Raw genomic sequence first — 19,437 nt, 5'->3', positions numbered from 1 at the left:
CAAGGTGAATAATCGCTAAAATTCCTGAGGACTGGACTTGTGCCTTTCTACAGTGATGAGTTTCCATGTGCTGTATCTCTCTCCATCTTCCTCTCTGTCTTTCTTCTCTTTCTGTCTCCCTGCCTCCCTCTTTCTCTGCCTTTCTCTGTGTCTCTCTCTCTCCCCCTTCCTCTTCCTGTCTGTGTCTCTGTCTTTCTCTCTCTCTCCCCCTTCCTCTGTTTCTGTCTCTGTCTCTCTCTCTTTCCCCCCTTCTGTGTCTCTCTGTCTCTGTCTCTCTCTGCTCTCTGCATGTCTCTCTCTTTCTCTTACACACACACACACACACACACACACACACACACACACACACCACACTAGTGCTGCCTGAATAGGCTCAAGATGATGATGCCTGAATAGCCTCAAGATGAATCTAAGAGGACTGATGATCGCCAGGAGGCTGTGGCTTCTAAGGACAGGCTGTAGCTTTCCTGCTCTCTGGATGCAGGGGTGACTTTGGTTTGTACCCCTACTGCTAGGTCACAAGCAAGAGCATAGTTGCAGACTGGTATTTAAACGGGATCTTCTATATGGCAGGTAGCACATGTGTGCACGTCTGCCCACAGCTGGCTGCTGTGGGATGAGTCAGCCCACACACCTGCCACCCTCACTCCTTGCCTCAACCTTCTCTGCCCCGAGACTCATGCTGCAGCATGGAAAAGCTACACTAGGCTGGTTTTCACAGGGATGGCCGAGGACCTTACTGCAGTCCATCCACAGCCTGTGAAGTGGCTCATGATGTGACCTGGAATCTGAAGTCAAAGAAGTTGTTCATTTCCTTTGCTTGGGAATTTGAATTCAGTTTGGGGAAATTGGGCTGGAGACTATCAAAGCCAGAGAGTTGCTTTAAAAAAATGCTGTGAACTGCAACTGTGAGATCCCTTGTGCCACTGAGGCCACGCACGCCTGGGCTGCAGTTGCACTTGATGGTGGTCCTCTGATGATGCTTCTGCTTTCTCGCTGCATGGGAGTCCATCTCCATTTGTAGCCCATGTGTGCCCTTCCCATAATTACTACTTTAGCTTGTGCTGGTTTGAAATGTCTCCTTCTGGGCTGGGGAGACAGCTTGATGATCTAAGCACCTGCTTAGTAAGTGCAAGGATGTGAGTTTAGCCCCTGGCACTGCATGCTGTGATGGTCCCAGAACCCAGGTGCACTGAGCGTGCCACCAAAGCCAGAATGGTGGTACACGCCTGTAATCCAGCGCTGGAGAGGCTGAGACAAGAGCATCACTACAGGTCCAAGCTGCACAGTGAGACCCTGCACCAAAATAAATAAATAAATAAAAAATAAATAAATATTATAAAAAGAAAGCTGTCTTTAAAGAAATAAACAAGAAAAAATCTCCTTCTTAAGACCGAAGTCCCTCTAATTCAGAGAAACCTGGCAATGCCTGATGTTCGCTTTGCACTCAGAAGGGAAGAGAGGTCTGGTGACTTGTGGACTCTGAGTAGAATGAGACACTTCTGCTTTCCAGTGACCCCATCTGTGCCACAGGAACTGGCTGCATGTGGCTGAGTTCGCTTTTTCACCAAGAGTAGATTTTTCTTTTTTATGAGCAGAATATATTTACTGGGGTAAAGAAAGCTCCTGTCTGAGAGAAGGACAGGAGGGGGGCCTGAGCGGGTTGTCTCCGGGAAGCTGTCTCTTCCAGGGACTTTTATAGAGTAAAACTATGGGGCAAGGTGGGTCTAAGGTGATGGAGAAGACATGGGAACTCACTTAGGTGGGCATGAGGTGGGACAAAAGTATGGTCAACCATGAGATTACAAGCACCATTGCTCAGGTAAAATAGATTAAATGCAGTGCCAAGTGAGGAAGCGAGTCACGTAGCAAGCAGGCATGAATACCAGGACAGGGTCTCTTCTTGTTGGGCAAGTGACTCATTTCGGTTCTTTCAAGGTGATATCTATTTAGAATATCAATCCCTGATGCCCATCCCTAGGGAGGTATGTAGCTGTGTTTCCTTTTTTGTCTTGGTCTTGAGGTATGGCCCATATGGGAGTGTCTGTCTCTTCCAAGTTGCAAAGTCACCTTGTCTTCCATCTTGTCTCCTTGAGGGCCTGGTCCTGTCTGACTGCCTATGATATTTCTATCTATTTAGCTGCCTACAACATTCCCCTCTCTGAAGAAGTAACCAGAACTGCTGTGAGACAACCATGGGTGATGACTGCTCTGGCTTCTTCAGGCTCAAAAGGGTTGTAGCTGTGAACCAGCAGTCAGAGACACTCTCCAGAGGTTCTATCTAAAGGCCCTCAATAGACCAGGCATTTTATCTTGGGTAGGTGAATCACTTTTGGAGGCCATATCTACAACACTGAATGTGACATTGATTTAACGTGACTGAATGCCATGTATTTCGTGACAAATATATAAGTTCATCTGGTTGATTTCTGATGTAGCTCAGGTTTTTCATGTTGATAGTAAATACATGTGTTACCTCTCTTAACTAAAGCTATAGGGACTTATCGCAGACCATCAGACTCCATGAATAAAGGGGTCACCCAGTGTGTTAGCTCGAATGTTCATGCTTTGATTATGCATGTTCTAATTTCTCAGAAAATTTGTTTTTTCTTAGAAGATACCAAAACCCAGGGAATCACACAGGTAAAACCTATAGTGAATATCCTTAATTACTTTTAGATTTCTTTTACTGGGATCCACCAGATTTCATCTATAGAGACATAGGAAGGCCTTTCCCGTCTACCTCACATAGCCCAGGTGAGTGGAGCCTTCTGAGCATTACGGCACTCATACCCCTAGGCAAGATGCTTCTTCTCAATGCACTACAGGGGAGGTTGCCATCACATTCTCTGGGCAGGGCTGCCTGCAGGCCTTAAAACCAAGAAGTTACACCTTACTCAGTGGGCCCCGGGTATCTGACACAAGCTGCAGAAGTTAGAAGTGTTTGCAGGAATAAATTGGTCTCACTTCAGGTGTCTCATAGTGGAAAGGATACAGAATGGAATAATGGACAAAAAAATGAGGATAGTGATGCTGGCAGCCTACAGGATTGAAGGCCAGTCAGAAATAGGGAAAAAAGGTGCTTCCCTGGTTTCAGACAAAGAGAATGGACATTTCAAGCAAAAATGTTCAAAACTACTAGAGAAGGAAAGAAAAATGGTCATGATGGAGTCAGAGGAAGCTTCAGATTAAGATGGTCATGGGTCTTCCCCTCTCAGCCTGAGGGAACCCATGTTAACTGCCAATATAAGGAGAAAGCCTGTTAAACTTTTAATAGATGCTCATGCAGATTTGTCAGTACTTACCCAGCCAGTGGCCCCACTTGCCGACCAGAAAGTACACAGGGTTTTCCATAGGTCTGGCAATTCATGTGCCCCAGTAATAACAAGATTGGCCAGTTTATTTGAGATAGTACTCAGTGGCCATGGAAGATAAAAAGAGATTAAACTCCAAATTTAAGTGATCTCTGCTAATGGACCTACAAAACTCTGTCTAGTCTTTTCATAATTACAAACTTAAAAAAGGTTATTACCTTCCAGATTCTTCTGCAGATGTCTCAGTAGTTCAAAAGATATCAAGTCAATGGCATGTGAGATGCTGAGGTCCCCTGGACTCTACCTTTGTCATTTTTATGGGAAGTCATTGCTGTTTACTTGATACAAATCTTTGACTATATTCATAATTATCCTGTTGTGATTATTTGATCCATGCATATTTAATTGTTTCTTCAGCTTTGTCTCCTCCAGACTCAAAGCAATTTTTCTTAATTGTTTAATTCTTTCTTCTTTTTAGAAGATTATTGAGCTATTGGGTTGGAGGTCTCGAGGTATTTCTCAAAGCCTCCAGTCTTTTTAAATAGGCTTAGAAGAAAATTAAAAAGAAATAATCTTTAAATTCTCTTTGATGATGGCTTTCTTTTTCAGATTCAGTGTCAAGGCCACCTAAACTGCATTTAAACCTTTAAAATATGGAAAAGCAATGATATTTTAAAGATGTCAGATACACCTCCCTGTGTCTTCCAGAAAGCTCTTCCTAGTAGACCCAAGGAAGAGCACACCTTGACAGCCGGAGCCTGGTTTGCCACCATCCTTCAGACTTGTTGGCCTCCGTTTGATCATAGAAATGTATCATAAGACCAGGAAGGGTCAAGGCCAAGTTGTGGCTGTGATAGATCAAGACATAAACAGGACTGATTTGTAATTATGCTTCAAAACATCAAAACGTGAAGATGGTACAAGACACAAAGTGATCAGACATTTCTCTATGTAAATTAGAGTTATCAAGGCACTCAACCATAAAGTTCATTGCAGTTTTTGACAATATCCAATCTCAAGTCCCACTCTCTTAAGCCTCAAGGTTACCGAATCCAAGCCCAAGTGCTTCTTGCAAGTAATCTCTAACACTTTTTAACTAACACTTTCTCACTAGGGAGCCCCCTGTCCCTGTCTCCTTTATTTTTATTTATTTATAGTTTAATGTACACAGTATGGGGTCTCACTGTGCAGCTCGGACTTGTAGTTTTCCTCTGCCTCAGCCTCCATAGTGCTGGGATTATAGGCATGCACCAGCACACCTGGTCCCAGTGCCCAGGTCAGCACACCCAGCGGTGGGGCTGGTGTGGCATGTGGGGCGGAGAATCAAACCCCCATCCCTGAGCTTGCCTGAGCAGGTGCTTAGTCTGCTGAGCTATCTTGCCGCCCTCCCTCCTTTAAAAAGTAGTAAAGCCTAGCTGTTTCTGAAGAACGCTGGCTGGGCCTTAGGAAGTTCACATTCTGTGGTGGGCACTCTTGGTTTTCCTTCTCTCATATCAAAACAAACAGCAGCCATTTGTTTGGCTTTCTTCAACCTAGCAGCCATCACCAGTGTCTGTCAAATATGTCTATCAGCTGTTTTCCATGGATTAAGCCAGCCAATCTCCCAACAGCTCTGTAAGTAGACAGGATTAATACTCAGTTTACAGTGAGAAAAATATAAAAGCCACAGCTGTACCAGATGAAAGACCTGAACCAGCAGTCCCGGGCTGGCAGCTGGCTTGGGCGCTGGGGCTCTGACTCCGGGCGCTGCGGCCCCCTCAGCCACTTTGGCAAGGCCTCGTACAGTACATCACTGAGCCCTCAGCCTGCACTGCAGTGCGCTGCAATAAACAGCCTCAGGAAATGATTGCTAGGTTTCCTGTAGATGCGGAGAACTCAGATGCTGATCAGGAAATTCAAATAAACCAGTTCTCCCAGGTCTCAGGACTAAAAATAACTTCTGAGTTTTCCTAAGCAGTTAGATGTCTTTTGTCTCCTAGTGGAGACAATCCTTTAACTCAATTTTTCAGCTTGATTTCTAGAAGCTGAATAAATCTAAGCACTCCCATCACATTGTTCTGTCAGTATTACCAAGGTGGACAAAAGATTCCTATCCACAGTAATACCACTGTTATTTCTTTAACTCCCTGTATAGCAAAGAAAGGGGAATCTGAAGCCCAGAGCTTTGGAGGTGATAATAGCTAGTGGGTTCATTTTCTTTTTATTACTTTTGTAATTACCTGTAGTCAACTGTATGGGCTTTCAATTTATACACGATGGAAAAGTTCTTTTAAAAATAAATTTACGCTAGTAAAAATTTGAGTTTCTTTAGAGAAAATGTTAAGTAAATAGCAATAGAGTGGATAGGAAGCCAAACAAAGAAACAAAGATGAAGATGAATTGAGAAAGTGAATTCAATCTCCTCTTACTTGGGAGCTGGAAAGAGCAGAGTTAAAATCAATGGTCCCTGATCTCAGAGGTAGGTGGGAGTGGGGGGGGGTCCTTATCCATGAATCTCACCTTCTAATTTTATTCATGGATTTATCTTCTGCTTCCTGCCTCCCTTCCCGTGTCCTGTGTCTCCTACCCTCATCTAGTGGTGGTGGGGCAGAAAAAGTGGAGTGATCCTGACAGGGTGTGAAAAGACCAGAGTGGCCAGGGGGCCTAAGCCCAGCATGGACCAGCCAGAGAGCCTAAGACAGCCCAGCTCCTCTGGCTCTCTGGTCCTGGGAAGTTTCAGTTCTTCAAATCGGGCAGGAACTGCGTTGCTAAAACTGCTTGGACTGCGGATTCTCTGGCTCCTCCACTTCCCAGCTTCGAAATCACCGACAGCGCGCTCCTGCAAGACGTGGGAGGGGATCCCAGAAAGTGCTGGGCAAGGAGCAGGCAGGAGGTGCCCCGGCGCTCCCCTTCCCGGCAGCAGTACCTTGACCTTGGGTGTACGCACCCCCTTTTTTGACTCCTGCGGGCCAGGGGGTCCGAGGGCGGAGATAACCCGGGATGAGGACCGCCCGGGGCTAGGAGGGGGCGGGCGGCTCCGGAGAAGACGCCCGGGAGCCGGGAAGGCTCCAGACGCCCGGAGAAGCTCCAAGCTCTAAGAAAGCGGGGCTTGGAGTCGCCCCTCTTTAAGAACTCTGGGGCAGGTGGGGGAGGGCAGCCCCGCTCTCGGTCCTGGGACAGCAGCCGCGGGCGGGATGGAGGGGCTGGTGCTTGTCAACGCCCTGGCCACCCGGTTGCTGTTTCTGCTGCACTCTCTGGCCGGGGTTTGGCGGGTGACCGTGGTCATGCAGGAACCGCGCTACTGGCTGCTCGCGCTGCTCAACCTTTCGCTCGTCCTGGAGACCGTGCTCACCCTCAAGTTCAAGCGTGGCAGAGGCTACAAATGGTGAGGACTCCCGGGGGCGGGAGGGCGCGGGCTGGGTGCTGTCCCTGGGGCACTAGCGAGCAGCCACGGAGCTCGGTCGGACCCCTTTGTCTTCCGCAGAGCTCTGGAGGCCTGAAGGGCTGTAAGTCCTTGGGGAGCGTCCGCGGCACCATAGGGTCCCAGGTGCCCGGGAAGCTCGGCACCCTGAGCACAGCCAGCCAGGGTTTGGAAACTTGGAACATGGAAAGCGGGAATGTGGGGAGAGCTCTGCCGAGCAGAAAGTACCCCAGACAGAGCTGCACTGCGCGGGAGGTTGCTGGCGCCCCGACTTGGGAATTCAGGGTGCATGGCGCGCTGGGCGCTCTGCGTGCGTGAGCGCAGGTGTGCTGCGCCTTTCTCTGGGCTTCAACTGCCTTCAAAGGGAGGTGCGCCGTGTGCGCCCTGGCATGCAGAGGAGCCTCGGGCCGCACAGCTTCGGTTTCAACTCTTCCCTCCTTCCCGGCCCCTGGCGCTGCGGGCTTCCGAGCTTTCCAACCCATGGGCCACAGGCACCCTGAGCCCTGCGGTGCGGGACCAGCTTCCCGTGTTTGGGCTCCGCCGCCTCGGAACCTATCTCACCAGGTCCGGGCTGCCGGGTGCCGCGTCGGTGGAGGAGCCAGCTGGCAGTGGTTTTGCCTTACCCCCGAGGTGCAGGAGCTCCCAACTCTGCCTGGTGCTTTATTTCCTCCCCAGAGCGTTGAATGGCAGGACAATAGACAAAAAGATTCTCTGGCCATTTCCAAAGCACCTCCCCCAAGCCCACCCATAAACTCCAGAAACTTCTCCAAGTGAGGCCTCTTCCTGTATTAAAGTAACATTAAAGCTATTTTCACGCTTTGTAATCTTTTAAAAATACCTAATGCTAAAAAACAATCCTATTAGCCAATTTAAAATTTACATGTATTCTGATGTTATAGTTTACCATCAAATTCAGAGAGGAAAAAAAGAAACCCATAAAACCCTCTACAGTCTTTCACATTAAACCACAAAAGAATATGTATTTCATGACAGCACAGAAGAAAATATGGTACTTCGGAAGATGATAGGAGTCTTGCCTATTGATGAAAAATTTCTAGAATAATCAGCGCTCATTCAAGAGCACTATTAATTTAATACAATGAAGAATGAAGTTTTACTAGTTCTTTGCTTTTCATAAGTAGTTCATTAAGTAAGGTACTTTCCAGTATGCCTTTTGGAAAACTCAAAGAAAAGTGATGTTAGCTTTCCAAATTAACCACAGAGTTGAAGAAACAAAAGAGAAGGGAAGTGTCTGTCCGTCCATCAAGCTCTGTAACGTTAAGGTTTTATTCAGTAGCACTAATGCGTTACATATATAGATCTTCCATAGCAGCAAGATGAAGTCTGAGGTTGAAAAACGTTATGTGTAAAGTCATCTTGCCACTGACCACTGACGTTTCTAGGAAACCATCAACTGCAGAAAGGAGCAACTGAGCAGACCTGAAATCATGCCCTCCTCCCCAAGAGCCAGCCAGATTTATTCCAGTGGTGTAGAAGTACCAGAGCCAAAGGAGCTTTGGCTTTGTGCCGGCTCATGACTGGTTACTGATTCAAATTATGTACTGCTTAATCCAAGAATGTTTGGAGAAAACGGATTATGGTCAATGAGTCAAGCAGAGAATCCACTGTGCTGGTACTTAGATTATAGACCTCAAAATTAGACAAAACTGAGGCACCATATGGGCTTTCCTACTAATTTTCTGTGGTAACTTGAACAAGTTACTCTGCCTCTGAGCATTGAATTTTAATCTGTAAACACGTCATAGATTGTTGAAGGATTATAAAATAACTAATAGTCAGTGAATAAAAAAGGAAGGGTCTTCTCTAGTTCCCCATGTTTCCCTTTGTTTTGCTCTTATTAAAATGTTATCATCTCAACGAGGCACATTTTGTGCCTGTACCAGTGGAGCAACTTTGCTTGAGAGACTAACCAATCAGCCATTGGTTTAGAATTAAAAAATAAAAAAAAACACTTGTATGTCATAAAACAGACTTATTGTAACATCAATTCAAGAAGAGCCTTGCTGGCTCAACACAACAACTGAATTTATATTTGGAAGTAATCAAAGAAGTTGTTAGATTTGGGTTATTATAAAATTTTAGGATCAAATGAAAGCAGTCTAAATTGAAATGTGGCTAGCAGTGTTTTGTTCTACCAAATGTATTGGAAATGCTTTGATATTACCAGATACAGCTAACTGTGCAATTATGGTAATCTGTACTGTAGATGAAGCTCACACAACATTGTTATAAATTTGAGTAAAAGCAATCAAAAGTTGCATTGCTAAAAAGTGCAGTAAGTTATCTGTGAAATAACATAGTAACAACAGAAAAGAATTTAGATTTAGGAACTATTTCATTTCTCAGTTGAAGGTATTTTAAGTAAAAAAGGCATTGCTTGCTGCTCTCGAATATTAAGAACAATTTTGCATCAGAACAATCTACATTGATAGAGTCATTAAGGTATTATACTGTGGCACTATTTCTTCTACCTTTATAAAGGAAATATTAATAAATACAGATCTATGTGTAGAACTATAAAAATATTGCTAGATGTTTGACTCATGGCTGTCATATTTCAAAGTTTACTCCATGGAAATGTAATCTCCATATGTAAACACCCATACAAAAGACAACAGTTTCCAAAATAACACTGATTTGTATTATGTGAGTAGAAAATAAAACTGAAAACAATCTTACTGTCCATCAGAGGAATAGATGAAGAAATGTGATGCATTCATATTATATATTATTTTGGTGATATAAAAACTAATGGGCTAGCTTTGACCTAGTTGGCACGTTCATCATATGTCATCAGCTCAGAGCAAGGTGTGCTTTAGTTCATTTCACAAAAGTAGACTTGGAATAGGATTGTCCTTCGTGTCAGTGAGAAATGATGTTTCAATAATTTGAAGAGCATTAATAAGGAAGAGAACGAGGAGGAGGTGGAGAAAGAGGAGATGGAAGAGGAACAGAAGGGGAAGAAGTGCAATACAAGAAAGAAGGGCAGGAGGAGGGAACTCAAGGGAGCGGCAGCAGCAATAGTCACCCTCCAATTCTGTAAATGGGCAGAATAGAATAAAACTGGAGCGGTAAAGTCTGTGTACATATGTGATGAAAAATCTCATTTGCTTGAACATCAGATCCATGCACCTCCTTTGTGCTCTTCTGAGGTATTTTAAGGTTTTTTTTTTTTTTACTAAAAATTATACCTTGAACCCAAACAAGTAGAATCTGTAGAAATAATGGCTCAAGCAACAGTGTTATAGAGGAAAATGTGAGCCAAATTTCTTAAAATGTAACACGCATATTACATGTGCCCAAGGAATGTTTCTTTAGCTACGCTTGGAAAGCAAAAGTAGAACTGGAGTTGCTGAGTTCAGCTGTCGAGGGACAAGCAGCATTACATCAACACTATTAACTTGCCAGTTGGAGAAGTTGAATTTGTTGGAATCCTATAGGATTGAGAGGGAGAGCCAATGACACAACTCTTGTTAAATTTAACAAATACACGCAAGTACAATTTGCTCTTTTTCTACTTAGTATTTATTTCACCTGCATAATCACTTATGTTTTTGTAAGATGGAAATGAGTATTACTTAAATTAATTTATTTTATTTTATTTTCACTTGTCTGGGCAACAATCCAGTGGATCTGTGAATTTCCATTTAGGTAAAATCAAATACAAGACAATATTTTAGTTGCTTTTCAGCCAATAGTGATGAAATCTTCCTCAGAAGAGCGAAAAATCACCAAGATTGTAACACTGTTCACTTGAAAGCAGGCAGTGTTTGAGAATAAGTGAAAATGTAAGTAAATTTACTGGCAGAATCATAGAAATCTGAGCACTGAGCTTGTTCACCAGTGTTTTAAGAGGCACAAGGCTGCAAATGAAACCTATTTTTTTTAATTAATTGGCAAAAACTGACCTATTTGGTTCTCTTTCTGTGTTATCACTTTTTACTTTTCTTTTATTATATTCAGTCAGTTGATTACATATTGAATTGATGAATACACAAACATACAATACCTGATATTGTGTGACCCAGCAGGAAAAAAAGACCAGGAAACAAACACAACTAAAATTTTAAAATAAAAGCTAATGTTTAGATTTAGTGCTCAAATGCACAGAATAAGAGTATAATACGTACTTAGCACTTCCTATGTTCCTGGTTCTTCCAAATGTTCTCCATAGAAGTCTACTTGAATCTTCACAGCCGTTGTCACTTCTCTGCCTCTCTGTTCTTCCAGTTTTTAGATCAGGAAGCTGAGCCACAGGGCTGTTAAAGCTTTTCACCCAAGATTATCATTAGTAAGAGGAAGAGAGAATAGAAAGGGCTCTAAACTCTCAGGAACTCTCTTAGGAACCCTGAATGGAGGAGGGTGCTTCAGTTGAATTCAATTCACCTGAGTTGTGAGGGAAAAACTGGACAGAGGCATACAGGAGCTGGAGACAGAAAGTACTTAAATTAGACACATTCTTGCTTTCAAAAACTCATATTTGAAGCAAGAAGCACAGAAAATAACCAAACAGGCAATTAATAAACAAATGTCCTAATTAATATGCAATAAGTAAGTAAAGAAATGAATGAAGACCTAAGCAGCACGGGCTGTGGAGGAAGGGAGCGCAGAGGAAGCTTCCGCTACGTGGATCAGAGAAACTGGTGGAAGGTGGCCTTAGCGATGAGGGGCTGAGCAGAGGAAGCTGGAAGAGAAAAGAAAAGGAAGAAGACAAAAGCCAGAAAAAGGGAGACCTTTGTGTGCTGGTAGATGTTTCTGACATACTCCCACAAGCGTGATCGATACTAACTTTCTTTCCTCTTTGGCTTCTTGTCTTCTCTCTCCTCTATCCCCAAGCTCTCATAAAGCTTTCTTCCTGGTTTTCAAAACTTTGCCATACCTCATTTGAGTTACTGCATGATAGAAATGGTCCAGATGGTCAGAGATGGTCCTTGGAGAACACAAAAGACCAGTAAGGAATCAAAAGGGATCTTGTCTTAAATTGATCTCAATGTCAAACCAATTTTGTAAAAACTTTAATGAAATCTATTTTGATTATTAAATTGCATTTGGAAAGTTCAACAGTGAAATTTAAAAATCTTGATCTGACAGCTATTTACTGTACAAAGTCTGATCTTGATTAAGAAGTTTTGAGCAGTACAGGAGAACTTGGCATGATCTAATTCTGTAGAATTTAAAAATATGTGCTTTCCTTCACCAAAAATGGTTATGAAAGTTCCAGAGAAAAAGTTGGGAAATAAGCGTGCACACACATCCCACCCCCATTGATCCTTTTGGTCCCTAGAGAAGAACTTGGGGTGGTGTCCTGGAAATTCCATATGGTCAACTTGGGCACTGGAAATTCACCGAGAAGATAGACTAGTTCTTTTTCTCTTCATATTTATGGTCCAGATTTCCTGAAATCGGGCCTTAGCCTCTTAGTTATTCCAGTAACATCGTCCAGTCTACCTTATATTTATCAACCTTGCCTGTGATATGTTAGGAGTTTTATAATACTATCTTCCAGCATGCTGTGCATATTTGTTCTTTGCAGCCTGAGCCCTTACCTCAATGTAAAATGTGACTTGAGTTTGCATTTTTGGAAGCAAACATTGAGTACTATCAGTAAATAAGTTTGCTTGAGTAATTCAAGTCATAGTTGAGAAAGAAGACTCTTGTCCTCAGGTTAGACCTGTGCTGTAGTCTCAACAAAAATGTCTGTTTTCTTCTTTTATTTCACCATGGTCATGGAACCAATACAAATATGTGTGCACTTAGATTAGGATCTCCAAGAAAATGAGCCCTGGAGTGATGACCATGCCTTTTCTGCACGAGTATATCAATGAAGGCCTCTACAACTGAGCATTAGGGTTATTACTGTTTTACAGCCTTTTGCTCTTGACTGAGAGAAAACTAAAGCACAGGTTGCTATGGGCAGCTCAGGTAGCTCAGTGTAAATAGCACTACTCCAAGGCTCCATGCATTGGTCTTCTCGTGGCAGTGACGTGACTACACATCCAATACCAGAATCTCAACATCAATGAGTTGCTTAATTTTTTTCCAATAGTGGAAAATTCATGCTTATCAAACTTTACTTCCTCTGAATGCATGCCCTGCTAGCTCCTGAAGTTTCTATGAAGTGCTGATATTCCGGAGAGTGAAGCCCCAGGGGTATGAATAATTTTGTCAAAGAAGGCTGAGAAGATAGCCCAGTGGTCTAAGCGCATACCTAGACAGTACAAGGTCGCAAGTTCGTTCCCCAGTGCTGTATGCCTTGCCAGCCCTGGAACCCTGGGCAGGCCATGCTAACCCCAAAACCAGGTGTGGTTGTGCACACCTATAATCCCATCGCTGGAGAGGCTGAGACAGAAGGATCACTGCAAGGCAGAACTGTAAGCGAGATGCTATATCAAAATAAATAAATAAAAATAAAATAAAATTTATTTTAGAAAAGTAGCTTTTCCTTTAAGACAACATAAAAGTTTTAATGCACATACCATAAAATATTTTTTGAAAAGCACTCTAAAATAATATTAAAGAGACAAGGATTGTGAATACTCTCAAGTCAAGGTGGGTACTGATTTTATGATTTTTCTCAGAGTACATACCTACTACCATAGATATTTAAGGTATTTATATTTTATCTTCAGTTTATCTGGCTGACCTCAAGGAGTAGATAATATACAATTTACTTAACGTGACACACTTCTGAGAATATAAATTAGTTATTCTTGAGAAGCGAAGGAAATCTGCTTGACATGAGCCCCGCTGCCAGCCCTGCTTGGGTACTGCAGTATTCCTTTGCTTTCTTATTTCCAGACGGAGCCTCCTGTCGCATCAAATGTCTTCGTGTACCCGGAGCAGCCTGCTAATGTGGCTTGGGCCATTCTCGGCACTCGGCTAATAGCAGTGATGAGGACGCCGGGGCCGTGCCGGGGCCCGTGACAGTGGCAGCGGTTGCAGCTATCCCTTGTCCTGCGCTGAGGGCACCCCTTCCCGCCTCCTGGCCGCCCGCTCACGCCGTCCTTGAGACGGCTGAGAAATCCGTGCCCGCGCATGTGCCCACTTCGGGCTGAGGACACTGAGGTGCAGCAAGGCTCTGCATTTGCTTAGAGTCACGACTAAGGACAGTAAATCACAAGAGCACTCGCAGCATCCGGTGGGGACTCGCGATCGGTGAGGTGCACGCTGCAATTGCGTGGCCTGGGGCTGCTGTCGCTGCTCTTTCTAGACAGGGGAGCCACGCCTTCAGGCTCTCCTGGCCAGGACTGAACACTTGCTCGTGCTGTGCGGAGTCCTCCCCTTAGGCCATGACCCCATTGATTTATTCATTTTTAGTTTTTAGGTTTTGGTGGAACTGGAGTGTGACCCTATTTATTGTGCTCCGCATTTGATAATCTAAGTGGGTTTTGCCTGTAGTTACTAGAATGAGGATTCTCTCTGGTGAATGAAAGGCCAAAGGCGTTGTTTTTCTCCCTCATAATTTGGGTAGCTGATCCCAGCTGACCCACTGGCGGGTGACAAGGATGATTCTGCGATGAGGGTGAGGGTAATAGAAATAGTCTTATGCAGACACGCAGCCCAGAGACACTCTTGCACAAGCAGATATCCTTGTAAAAACAGAAACGGATTGTAAAAGGGCAGAAAAAAGGGAGAAAAAATCTAGACTATCTTAGGTTTGGGTCCCATAGTAAAGAAAAAAACCTCTTCTCTAGAACAGAAATGAAATATATTGTCATATAAAGAAAGAAATAAAATAAAGCATTACACAAATAACATTCATAATGCATTTTATGTTCTCAGAGAGCCTTAAGATTTCTACAGTCACCAGCAACTTACGTTCACTTATTCATTAAACAAGTATTTATTATACTTCACGCTCTTACAGTGTTCTTGAAGGAATATAAAAAATATATGCAGCTGCATGAAAACAACACAAAATAGCATTCTGAGGACCACATAATTTTCCACCAGTGAAGTCCCAGACTACAGGAAGGCTGATGCATGAAGATGCACTCAGCAAGGTCGGCTTTTCATACCAGGAGAATGCCAGAGATGAGTGATTTCTGCACTGGGCTTTCAAGTGGCCCATGGGATACAGGAGCAGGGAGGAGAGACAGGTTTTTCAGGGCAAGGAAGTGTTATGATAGCGGTACTTAGGGTTTCCTGTGGAACCAGTTCATTTAGGAAGATGGCATAGCTTTCTTTATCTCAGATATATTTTATGAGAAAAATAGCATGATAGATCCTAAAATTGATTCAGATTTTCTCCCTATGACTGCTTTAGCAGTGCATACACTGAAATATTGTAGGGCTTGTGCTGGCTTCAGACCTCTTCCTGGGACCTTTCAGGTTCAGTGAGGTGTATGGAGTACTCATTTTGCTTTCAGCTTATATCATAACTTGGGACTATGATTTTATTTTAAAAACTGGCAACAAAAATAATGGAAATCACCCTTACGAACTCTTAAGATTCACTTTTAGGTGTATTTCTCCTTTGCAGTCCCTAAATGTTGGCATTCCTCAAAGGCTTTAGAAGTACAAAGAACAATCACACTGCAGTGGGTATTCCTGACCCCCTTGACATTGCTTTCTGTCTCTTGTGTTATTATTTGTTTACTTTCCTGTAAGATCACAGAGAAACAAACTTATCATCTGCCCTTGGCACCTATTAAAGCATACCTAGTCCATATCTAATTTTCCATTTCCTTGGGGTTTCTGCTGAGCTTCTGCCATTCAGTTATAGCTTCTCTTGTACATGGGCAGGCACACACCAAGGGCTCTCAGAAGGGATGTGGTGGTGAGGGAATTGCTAGTTAAGAAAAATAAGTAGGGGCCACAAAAGTAGTTCAGCAGCACAAGTGCCTGCCTGGCAAGCCCAAGGTCTCAAGTTTGATTCCTGGTACAGCACAGAAGGAGAAAGAGAGAGAAAGAGAGAAAGAGAGAGAGAGAGAGAGAGAGAGAGAGAGAGAGAGAGAGAGAGAGAGAGAGAGAGAAGCAATGGGCAGAGGCTAGGTCAGTCAAGTGCCTTTCTAAGCATTCAGAGACTGCATGTTCTGCAGAAGTGTTGGGATCATTTCAAGGAGCTTCAGGAAGGTAGGTAAAATTCAGAGGTTGTCATGTTGTGCAACGCTGCCTCCTCACACAGATAGAGAAAGCTTTGCTGAATGACCTCAATAGAAATCGTGTATGCGAAGGCTGACATAGCAAAACCAATTGACACATAAGGAGGACAGACACTCTTAAATCCTAGACAGGACTCAGGGGCTCAGAAGATGGTATCTTGACTTCATTTCTTTATTTCTGTTAAAAGAAACCCAATGCATAGAATGTTCCAGAACACTTATTGAGGATACTTCAGGTACTTTAAATGAGAGTTTGAATCTTGGTTCTAGCAACTCTACTGTGTTTTGCAGCATAGAAAATAACCGTATACACAAAATAGGATAGATATACAGCTACTTTTTCTTAATTCAATGAGAAGAAAGATTTGTACTAATAGTGTTTGGACAGGATATCATGTCTGCATCTTGTACTGTGCATAACCACTATGAAGACAACAATATGCAAGGTATTAATTATTGTAACTGTTGTACTCACCTGTTTTGAAACTGTCTCATTGCTATTTGTTTCTCAATAAATTAATTTTTAAAAAAGAAAGAAAATACAAGTAAAATCTAGATTCATGTAGAAGCAAATTATGAGCAGCAAGTTTGCTTTACTTAAATACTATCCATTTTCAGGATAGTGTGGCTAGAAGCCAGAAAGAGAAAAACTAAACAGGGTAGTGGATGGCATTATGGCTAATTTTTCCCCTGTATGCTTATTTACATTGTTATATGCTTTTAAAAATGAATGTTAATTTTTCAATAAGAAAATAACAATAATTGTCACTTTTACAAAGAACTAAATTGAAACTTAATTCTAGACTAATTGTGAGTTGAATTAAATAAAATGCATTGCAAGACTAAATTGTTAAGTGTCATGATATAATCATTTTATGAATATGACAACTTTGTATGATAACTGATAGGCTATTTTTGGATAAAATGAAGTGGGAAGAAGCAATAAGCATAGCTCTTTAAGTGCTCAGCGCAGCATTTAGTATGAGGCAAGACCTATATACATATTTGATTAATGAGCAAACAAAATAAAACAGATGAATTTAACTAACAAATACAAAAACAAATAAAGAAAAATACTTTTGAGATATTGCTTATGTACCGTGGAGATAATTAGTTTGGCTAATGGTTGTGGAATGTGACACCCCCCCAAATTAATGTGTAATGAAAGAATTATTTAGGAAGGTTTTAATCTAGAGAAAGCAGCTGGGCAAAGTAATTTGGTATTAAAGTATTAACGAAGGCAACTTCAGTACTCTTATAGGAGAATAGTTATTGAAATCATAATAAATCTGCATTTCTCAGGGCATTTAGCTCATTGGTGATAGGGTACTACCAGTTTTGCAAATTATTTCCACTTGCAAATACATATATATATATATATTACTATATTATAATGTAATTTATAATATGTTTAATATACATTATACGTACATATATATAATTTTTATTCCTGTAGCATGTTGTATTTTTATAAAGAAGTACCTGAAAGCAGATGTAAGTTATTTCTGAGCTCTCCAGATCCTTCTGTGGTATTCTTCCAACAAAGTGCTGTTGCCTACTGACTCCTGATAGCATCCAGTTAAACATTACAGTGAAATGTCTTTCCTAAGAAAATATTTATAATTACAGGACAAAAGATGAGAACAGAGTTGGTTACTAATTTTTACAATTCATACTTTGCTCAGTTCACAAAATGAATTGCAAAAGGGCCAGCCAAATAGCTCAGTGGATTAAAGCGCCTGCTTAGGCAGACACAGGGGCCGGGGTTCGATCCCCAGGTCTGCCATGTTACCCCACCCCAGGGGCGCACTGAGGCTGGGCGTGGTGGCGCATGTGCCTATAATCCCAGCACTTGGGAGGCTGTAACGACTATGGGTCCGATCTACATAGTGAGACCCAGAACACCCTGTAGATCCTTCCCTAAAACAGAGAAAACATAAAATTAAATTAAATTAAATTAAAAAACAAAATGACTTGCATGGATAATTATCATACTATAAAACCTCAAGCCAACAAATAGTAGCTATAAGGTCACAATGAAATATACAAAAACTTCCATAGGAACAGAGCAGTATTCTGTTACTTCAGTGAAACTTCAAATGAAAACCAACATACAATATTTTTGTTTCTTTTTTGCTCCCAGGAATCAAACTCAGGACCTTGAGCTTGCCAGGCAGGTGCATCAGCCACTGAGCCATGTGCTCGGGCCCTACATGATGGTATTTCAAGATAAGATTCCTAGCTAAACCAGCATTAAGTGTCAAGAAAGTTGAGAGCGCAGATGTTCTAGAGTCTTATTAAATCACAAGAGGTTGTGAGCAGCCCACAAACGCCAGGCTCTGGAAGGAGAAAAGGCTGTAACTGTGAGCACACCATTCTTGTGCTTCTGTTGCTTAAAATTCTTAGCGAACAACAATTTGATGGCAGTAAACGTGCGCATACTCATCCATACGTATAATTCTAAATTTGGAAAATCTCTGGAGTAAGAGGAAATTTATCCTTGACTTGCACATTGTGGGATTCTAGAGGATCTGTGCACTTGGCCTGAGGTGCTGGGGACCGGGGGAAGCACCAGTTTCCGGGAAGACACACATGTGAAGGCTGCTTGAGAGCCAGAAGGCGGCTAGGCGAGCCAGCGCTGGAGCGGGCTGCGTGGAGCACAAGGTCGGCGGGCCTGGCCGGGCGGCGCCCGGAGGCCACGAGGGGAAGCTCCGGGCCGAGCCCGTGCAGGCTGCCCGCCGGGCCACAGCAAAGGCCTAAAGCGCAGGGCAGGCGGGCGGAGCGCTGTCCTCTGCACCGCAGGCTGCCTTTCGCCCATCGGAAGCAGGGTTAGCCCTGAGAACGGGGATGCAAAACTGAAGTCATCGCGGGGCAGCGGAGGAGTGGGCAGCAGGCCGGCCAGCTGCAGCGAGCCCCGGGCGGCCACCGCGGGCTGCTTGAGCTCGGTGCCATTCGCCTTCCTCCACCTGCGTAGGGAGCTCTCAGGGAAGGCCGCGACTTTCCGAAGAGAGAGGAAAGGAAGAGGCAGAACCCGAATGCAGGCCTTCAAAGTTGCTGGCGCTTCTCCCAGGACGTGGGAGTCGCTGGGAGCCGCAGCTCAGCCGCCTTCGGGTGCTAATAGTGTGCACGGCCACTCCGTCCATCCTCAGTTCAGACAGTCTAACTGTCACTTAGCGGACATCCACTGAAGGGGCGGTGAAACACCGTGACGTGACGGGGGAGAAGAGCTGAAGAATCGCAGGAGGGGGCTCTTTCCGACCCGGGGCTGCGGTCAAGGAACTTTCCTGAGGACAGCGTGTGTGCATGTGCGTGCAAACTACCAAAGCAGGCGGCAGTGACGAGGGCCATTCAGGGTAGCAGGAAGGCCTGCCTTCGCCCGAAAGCGAGCCGGGTGTGGACGGGGACACGGGCCGAGGACAGTCCCCAAAGAGCGTCCACAATACGGGGAGACGTTTGCTATAAAGCCGTTGTAGACTTTTTCTTCTCAGATTAACTGAAGTGGAATGATACAAAACATGTGATTCTGGACAGGGACCCGTAGTGAGTTCATGGATGTTACAGATTTTAAAACGTACAAAATGGTAAAAGAAAAAAAAAG

At 43.4% G+C, this 19,437-nt stretch overlaps 1 protein-coding gene across 1 annotated transcript in view; it reads left to right on the top strand.

The window, feature by feature from the left end:
• The first annotated feature begins 4,675 nt into the window (after positions 1 to 4,675).
• Tmem26 (transmembrane protein 26) overlaps positions 4,676 to 19,437 on the top strand; it is a 43,883-nt gene continuing 29,121 nt past the window's right edge. The window contains exon 1 of the mRNA XM_004632081.2: positions 4,676 to 6,678. Coding sequence (XP_004632138.1) covers positions 6,488 to 6,678 — 191 coding nt within the window. The 5' untranslated portion in view covers positions 4,676 to 6,487. The remainder of the gene's footprint in view (positions 6,679 to 19,437) is intronic.

Source organism: Octodon degus, unplaced genomic scaffold (assembly GCF_000260255.1).
Source record: "Octodon degus isolate 3935 unplaced genomic scaffold, OctDeg1.0 scaffold00046, whole genome shotgun sequence".
In the NCBI taxonomy this organism is placed as follows: domain Eukaryota; kingdom Metazoa; phylum Chordata; class Mammalia; order Rodentia; family Octodontidae; genus Octodon; species Octodon degus.
This window is presented reverse-complemented; position numbering and strand designations above follow the sequence as displayed.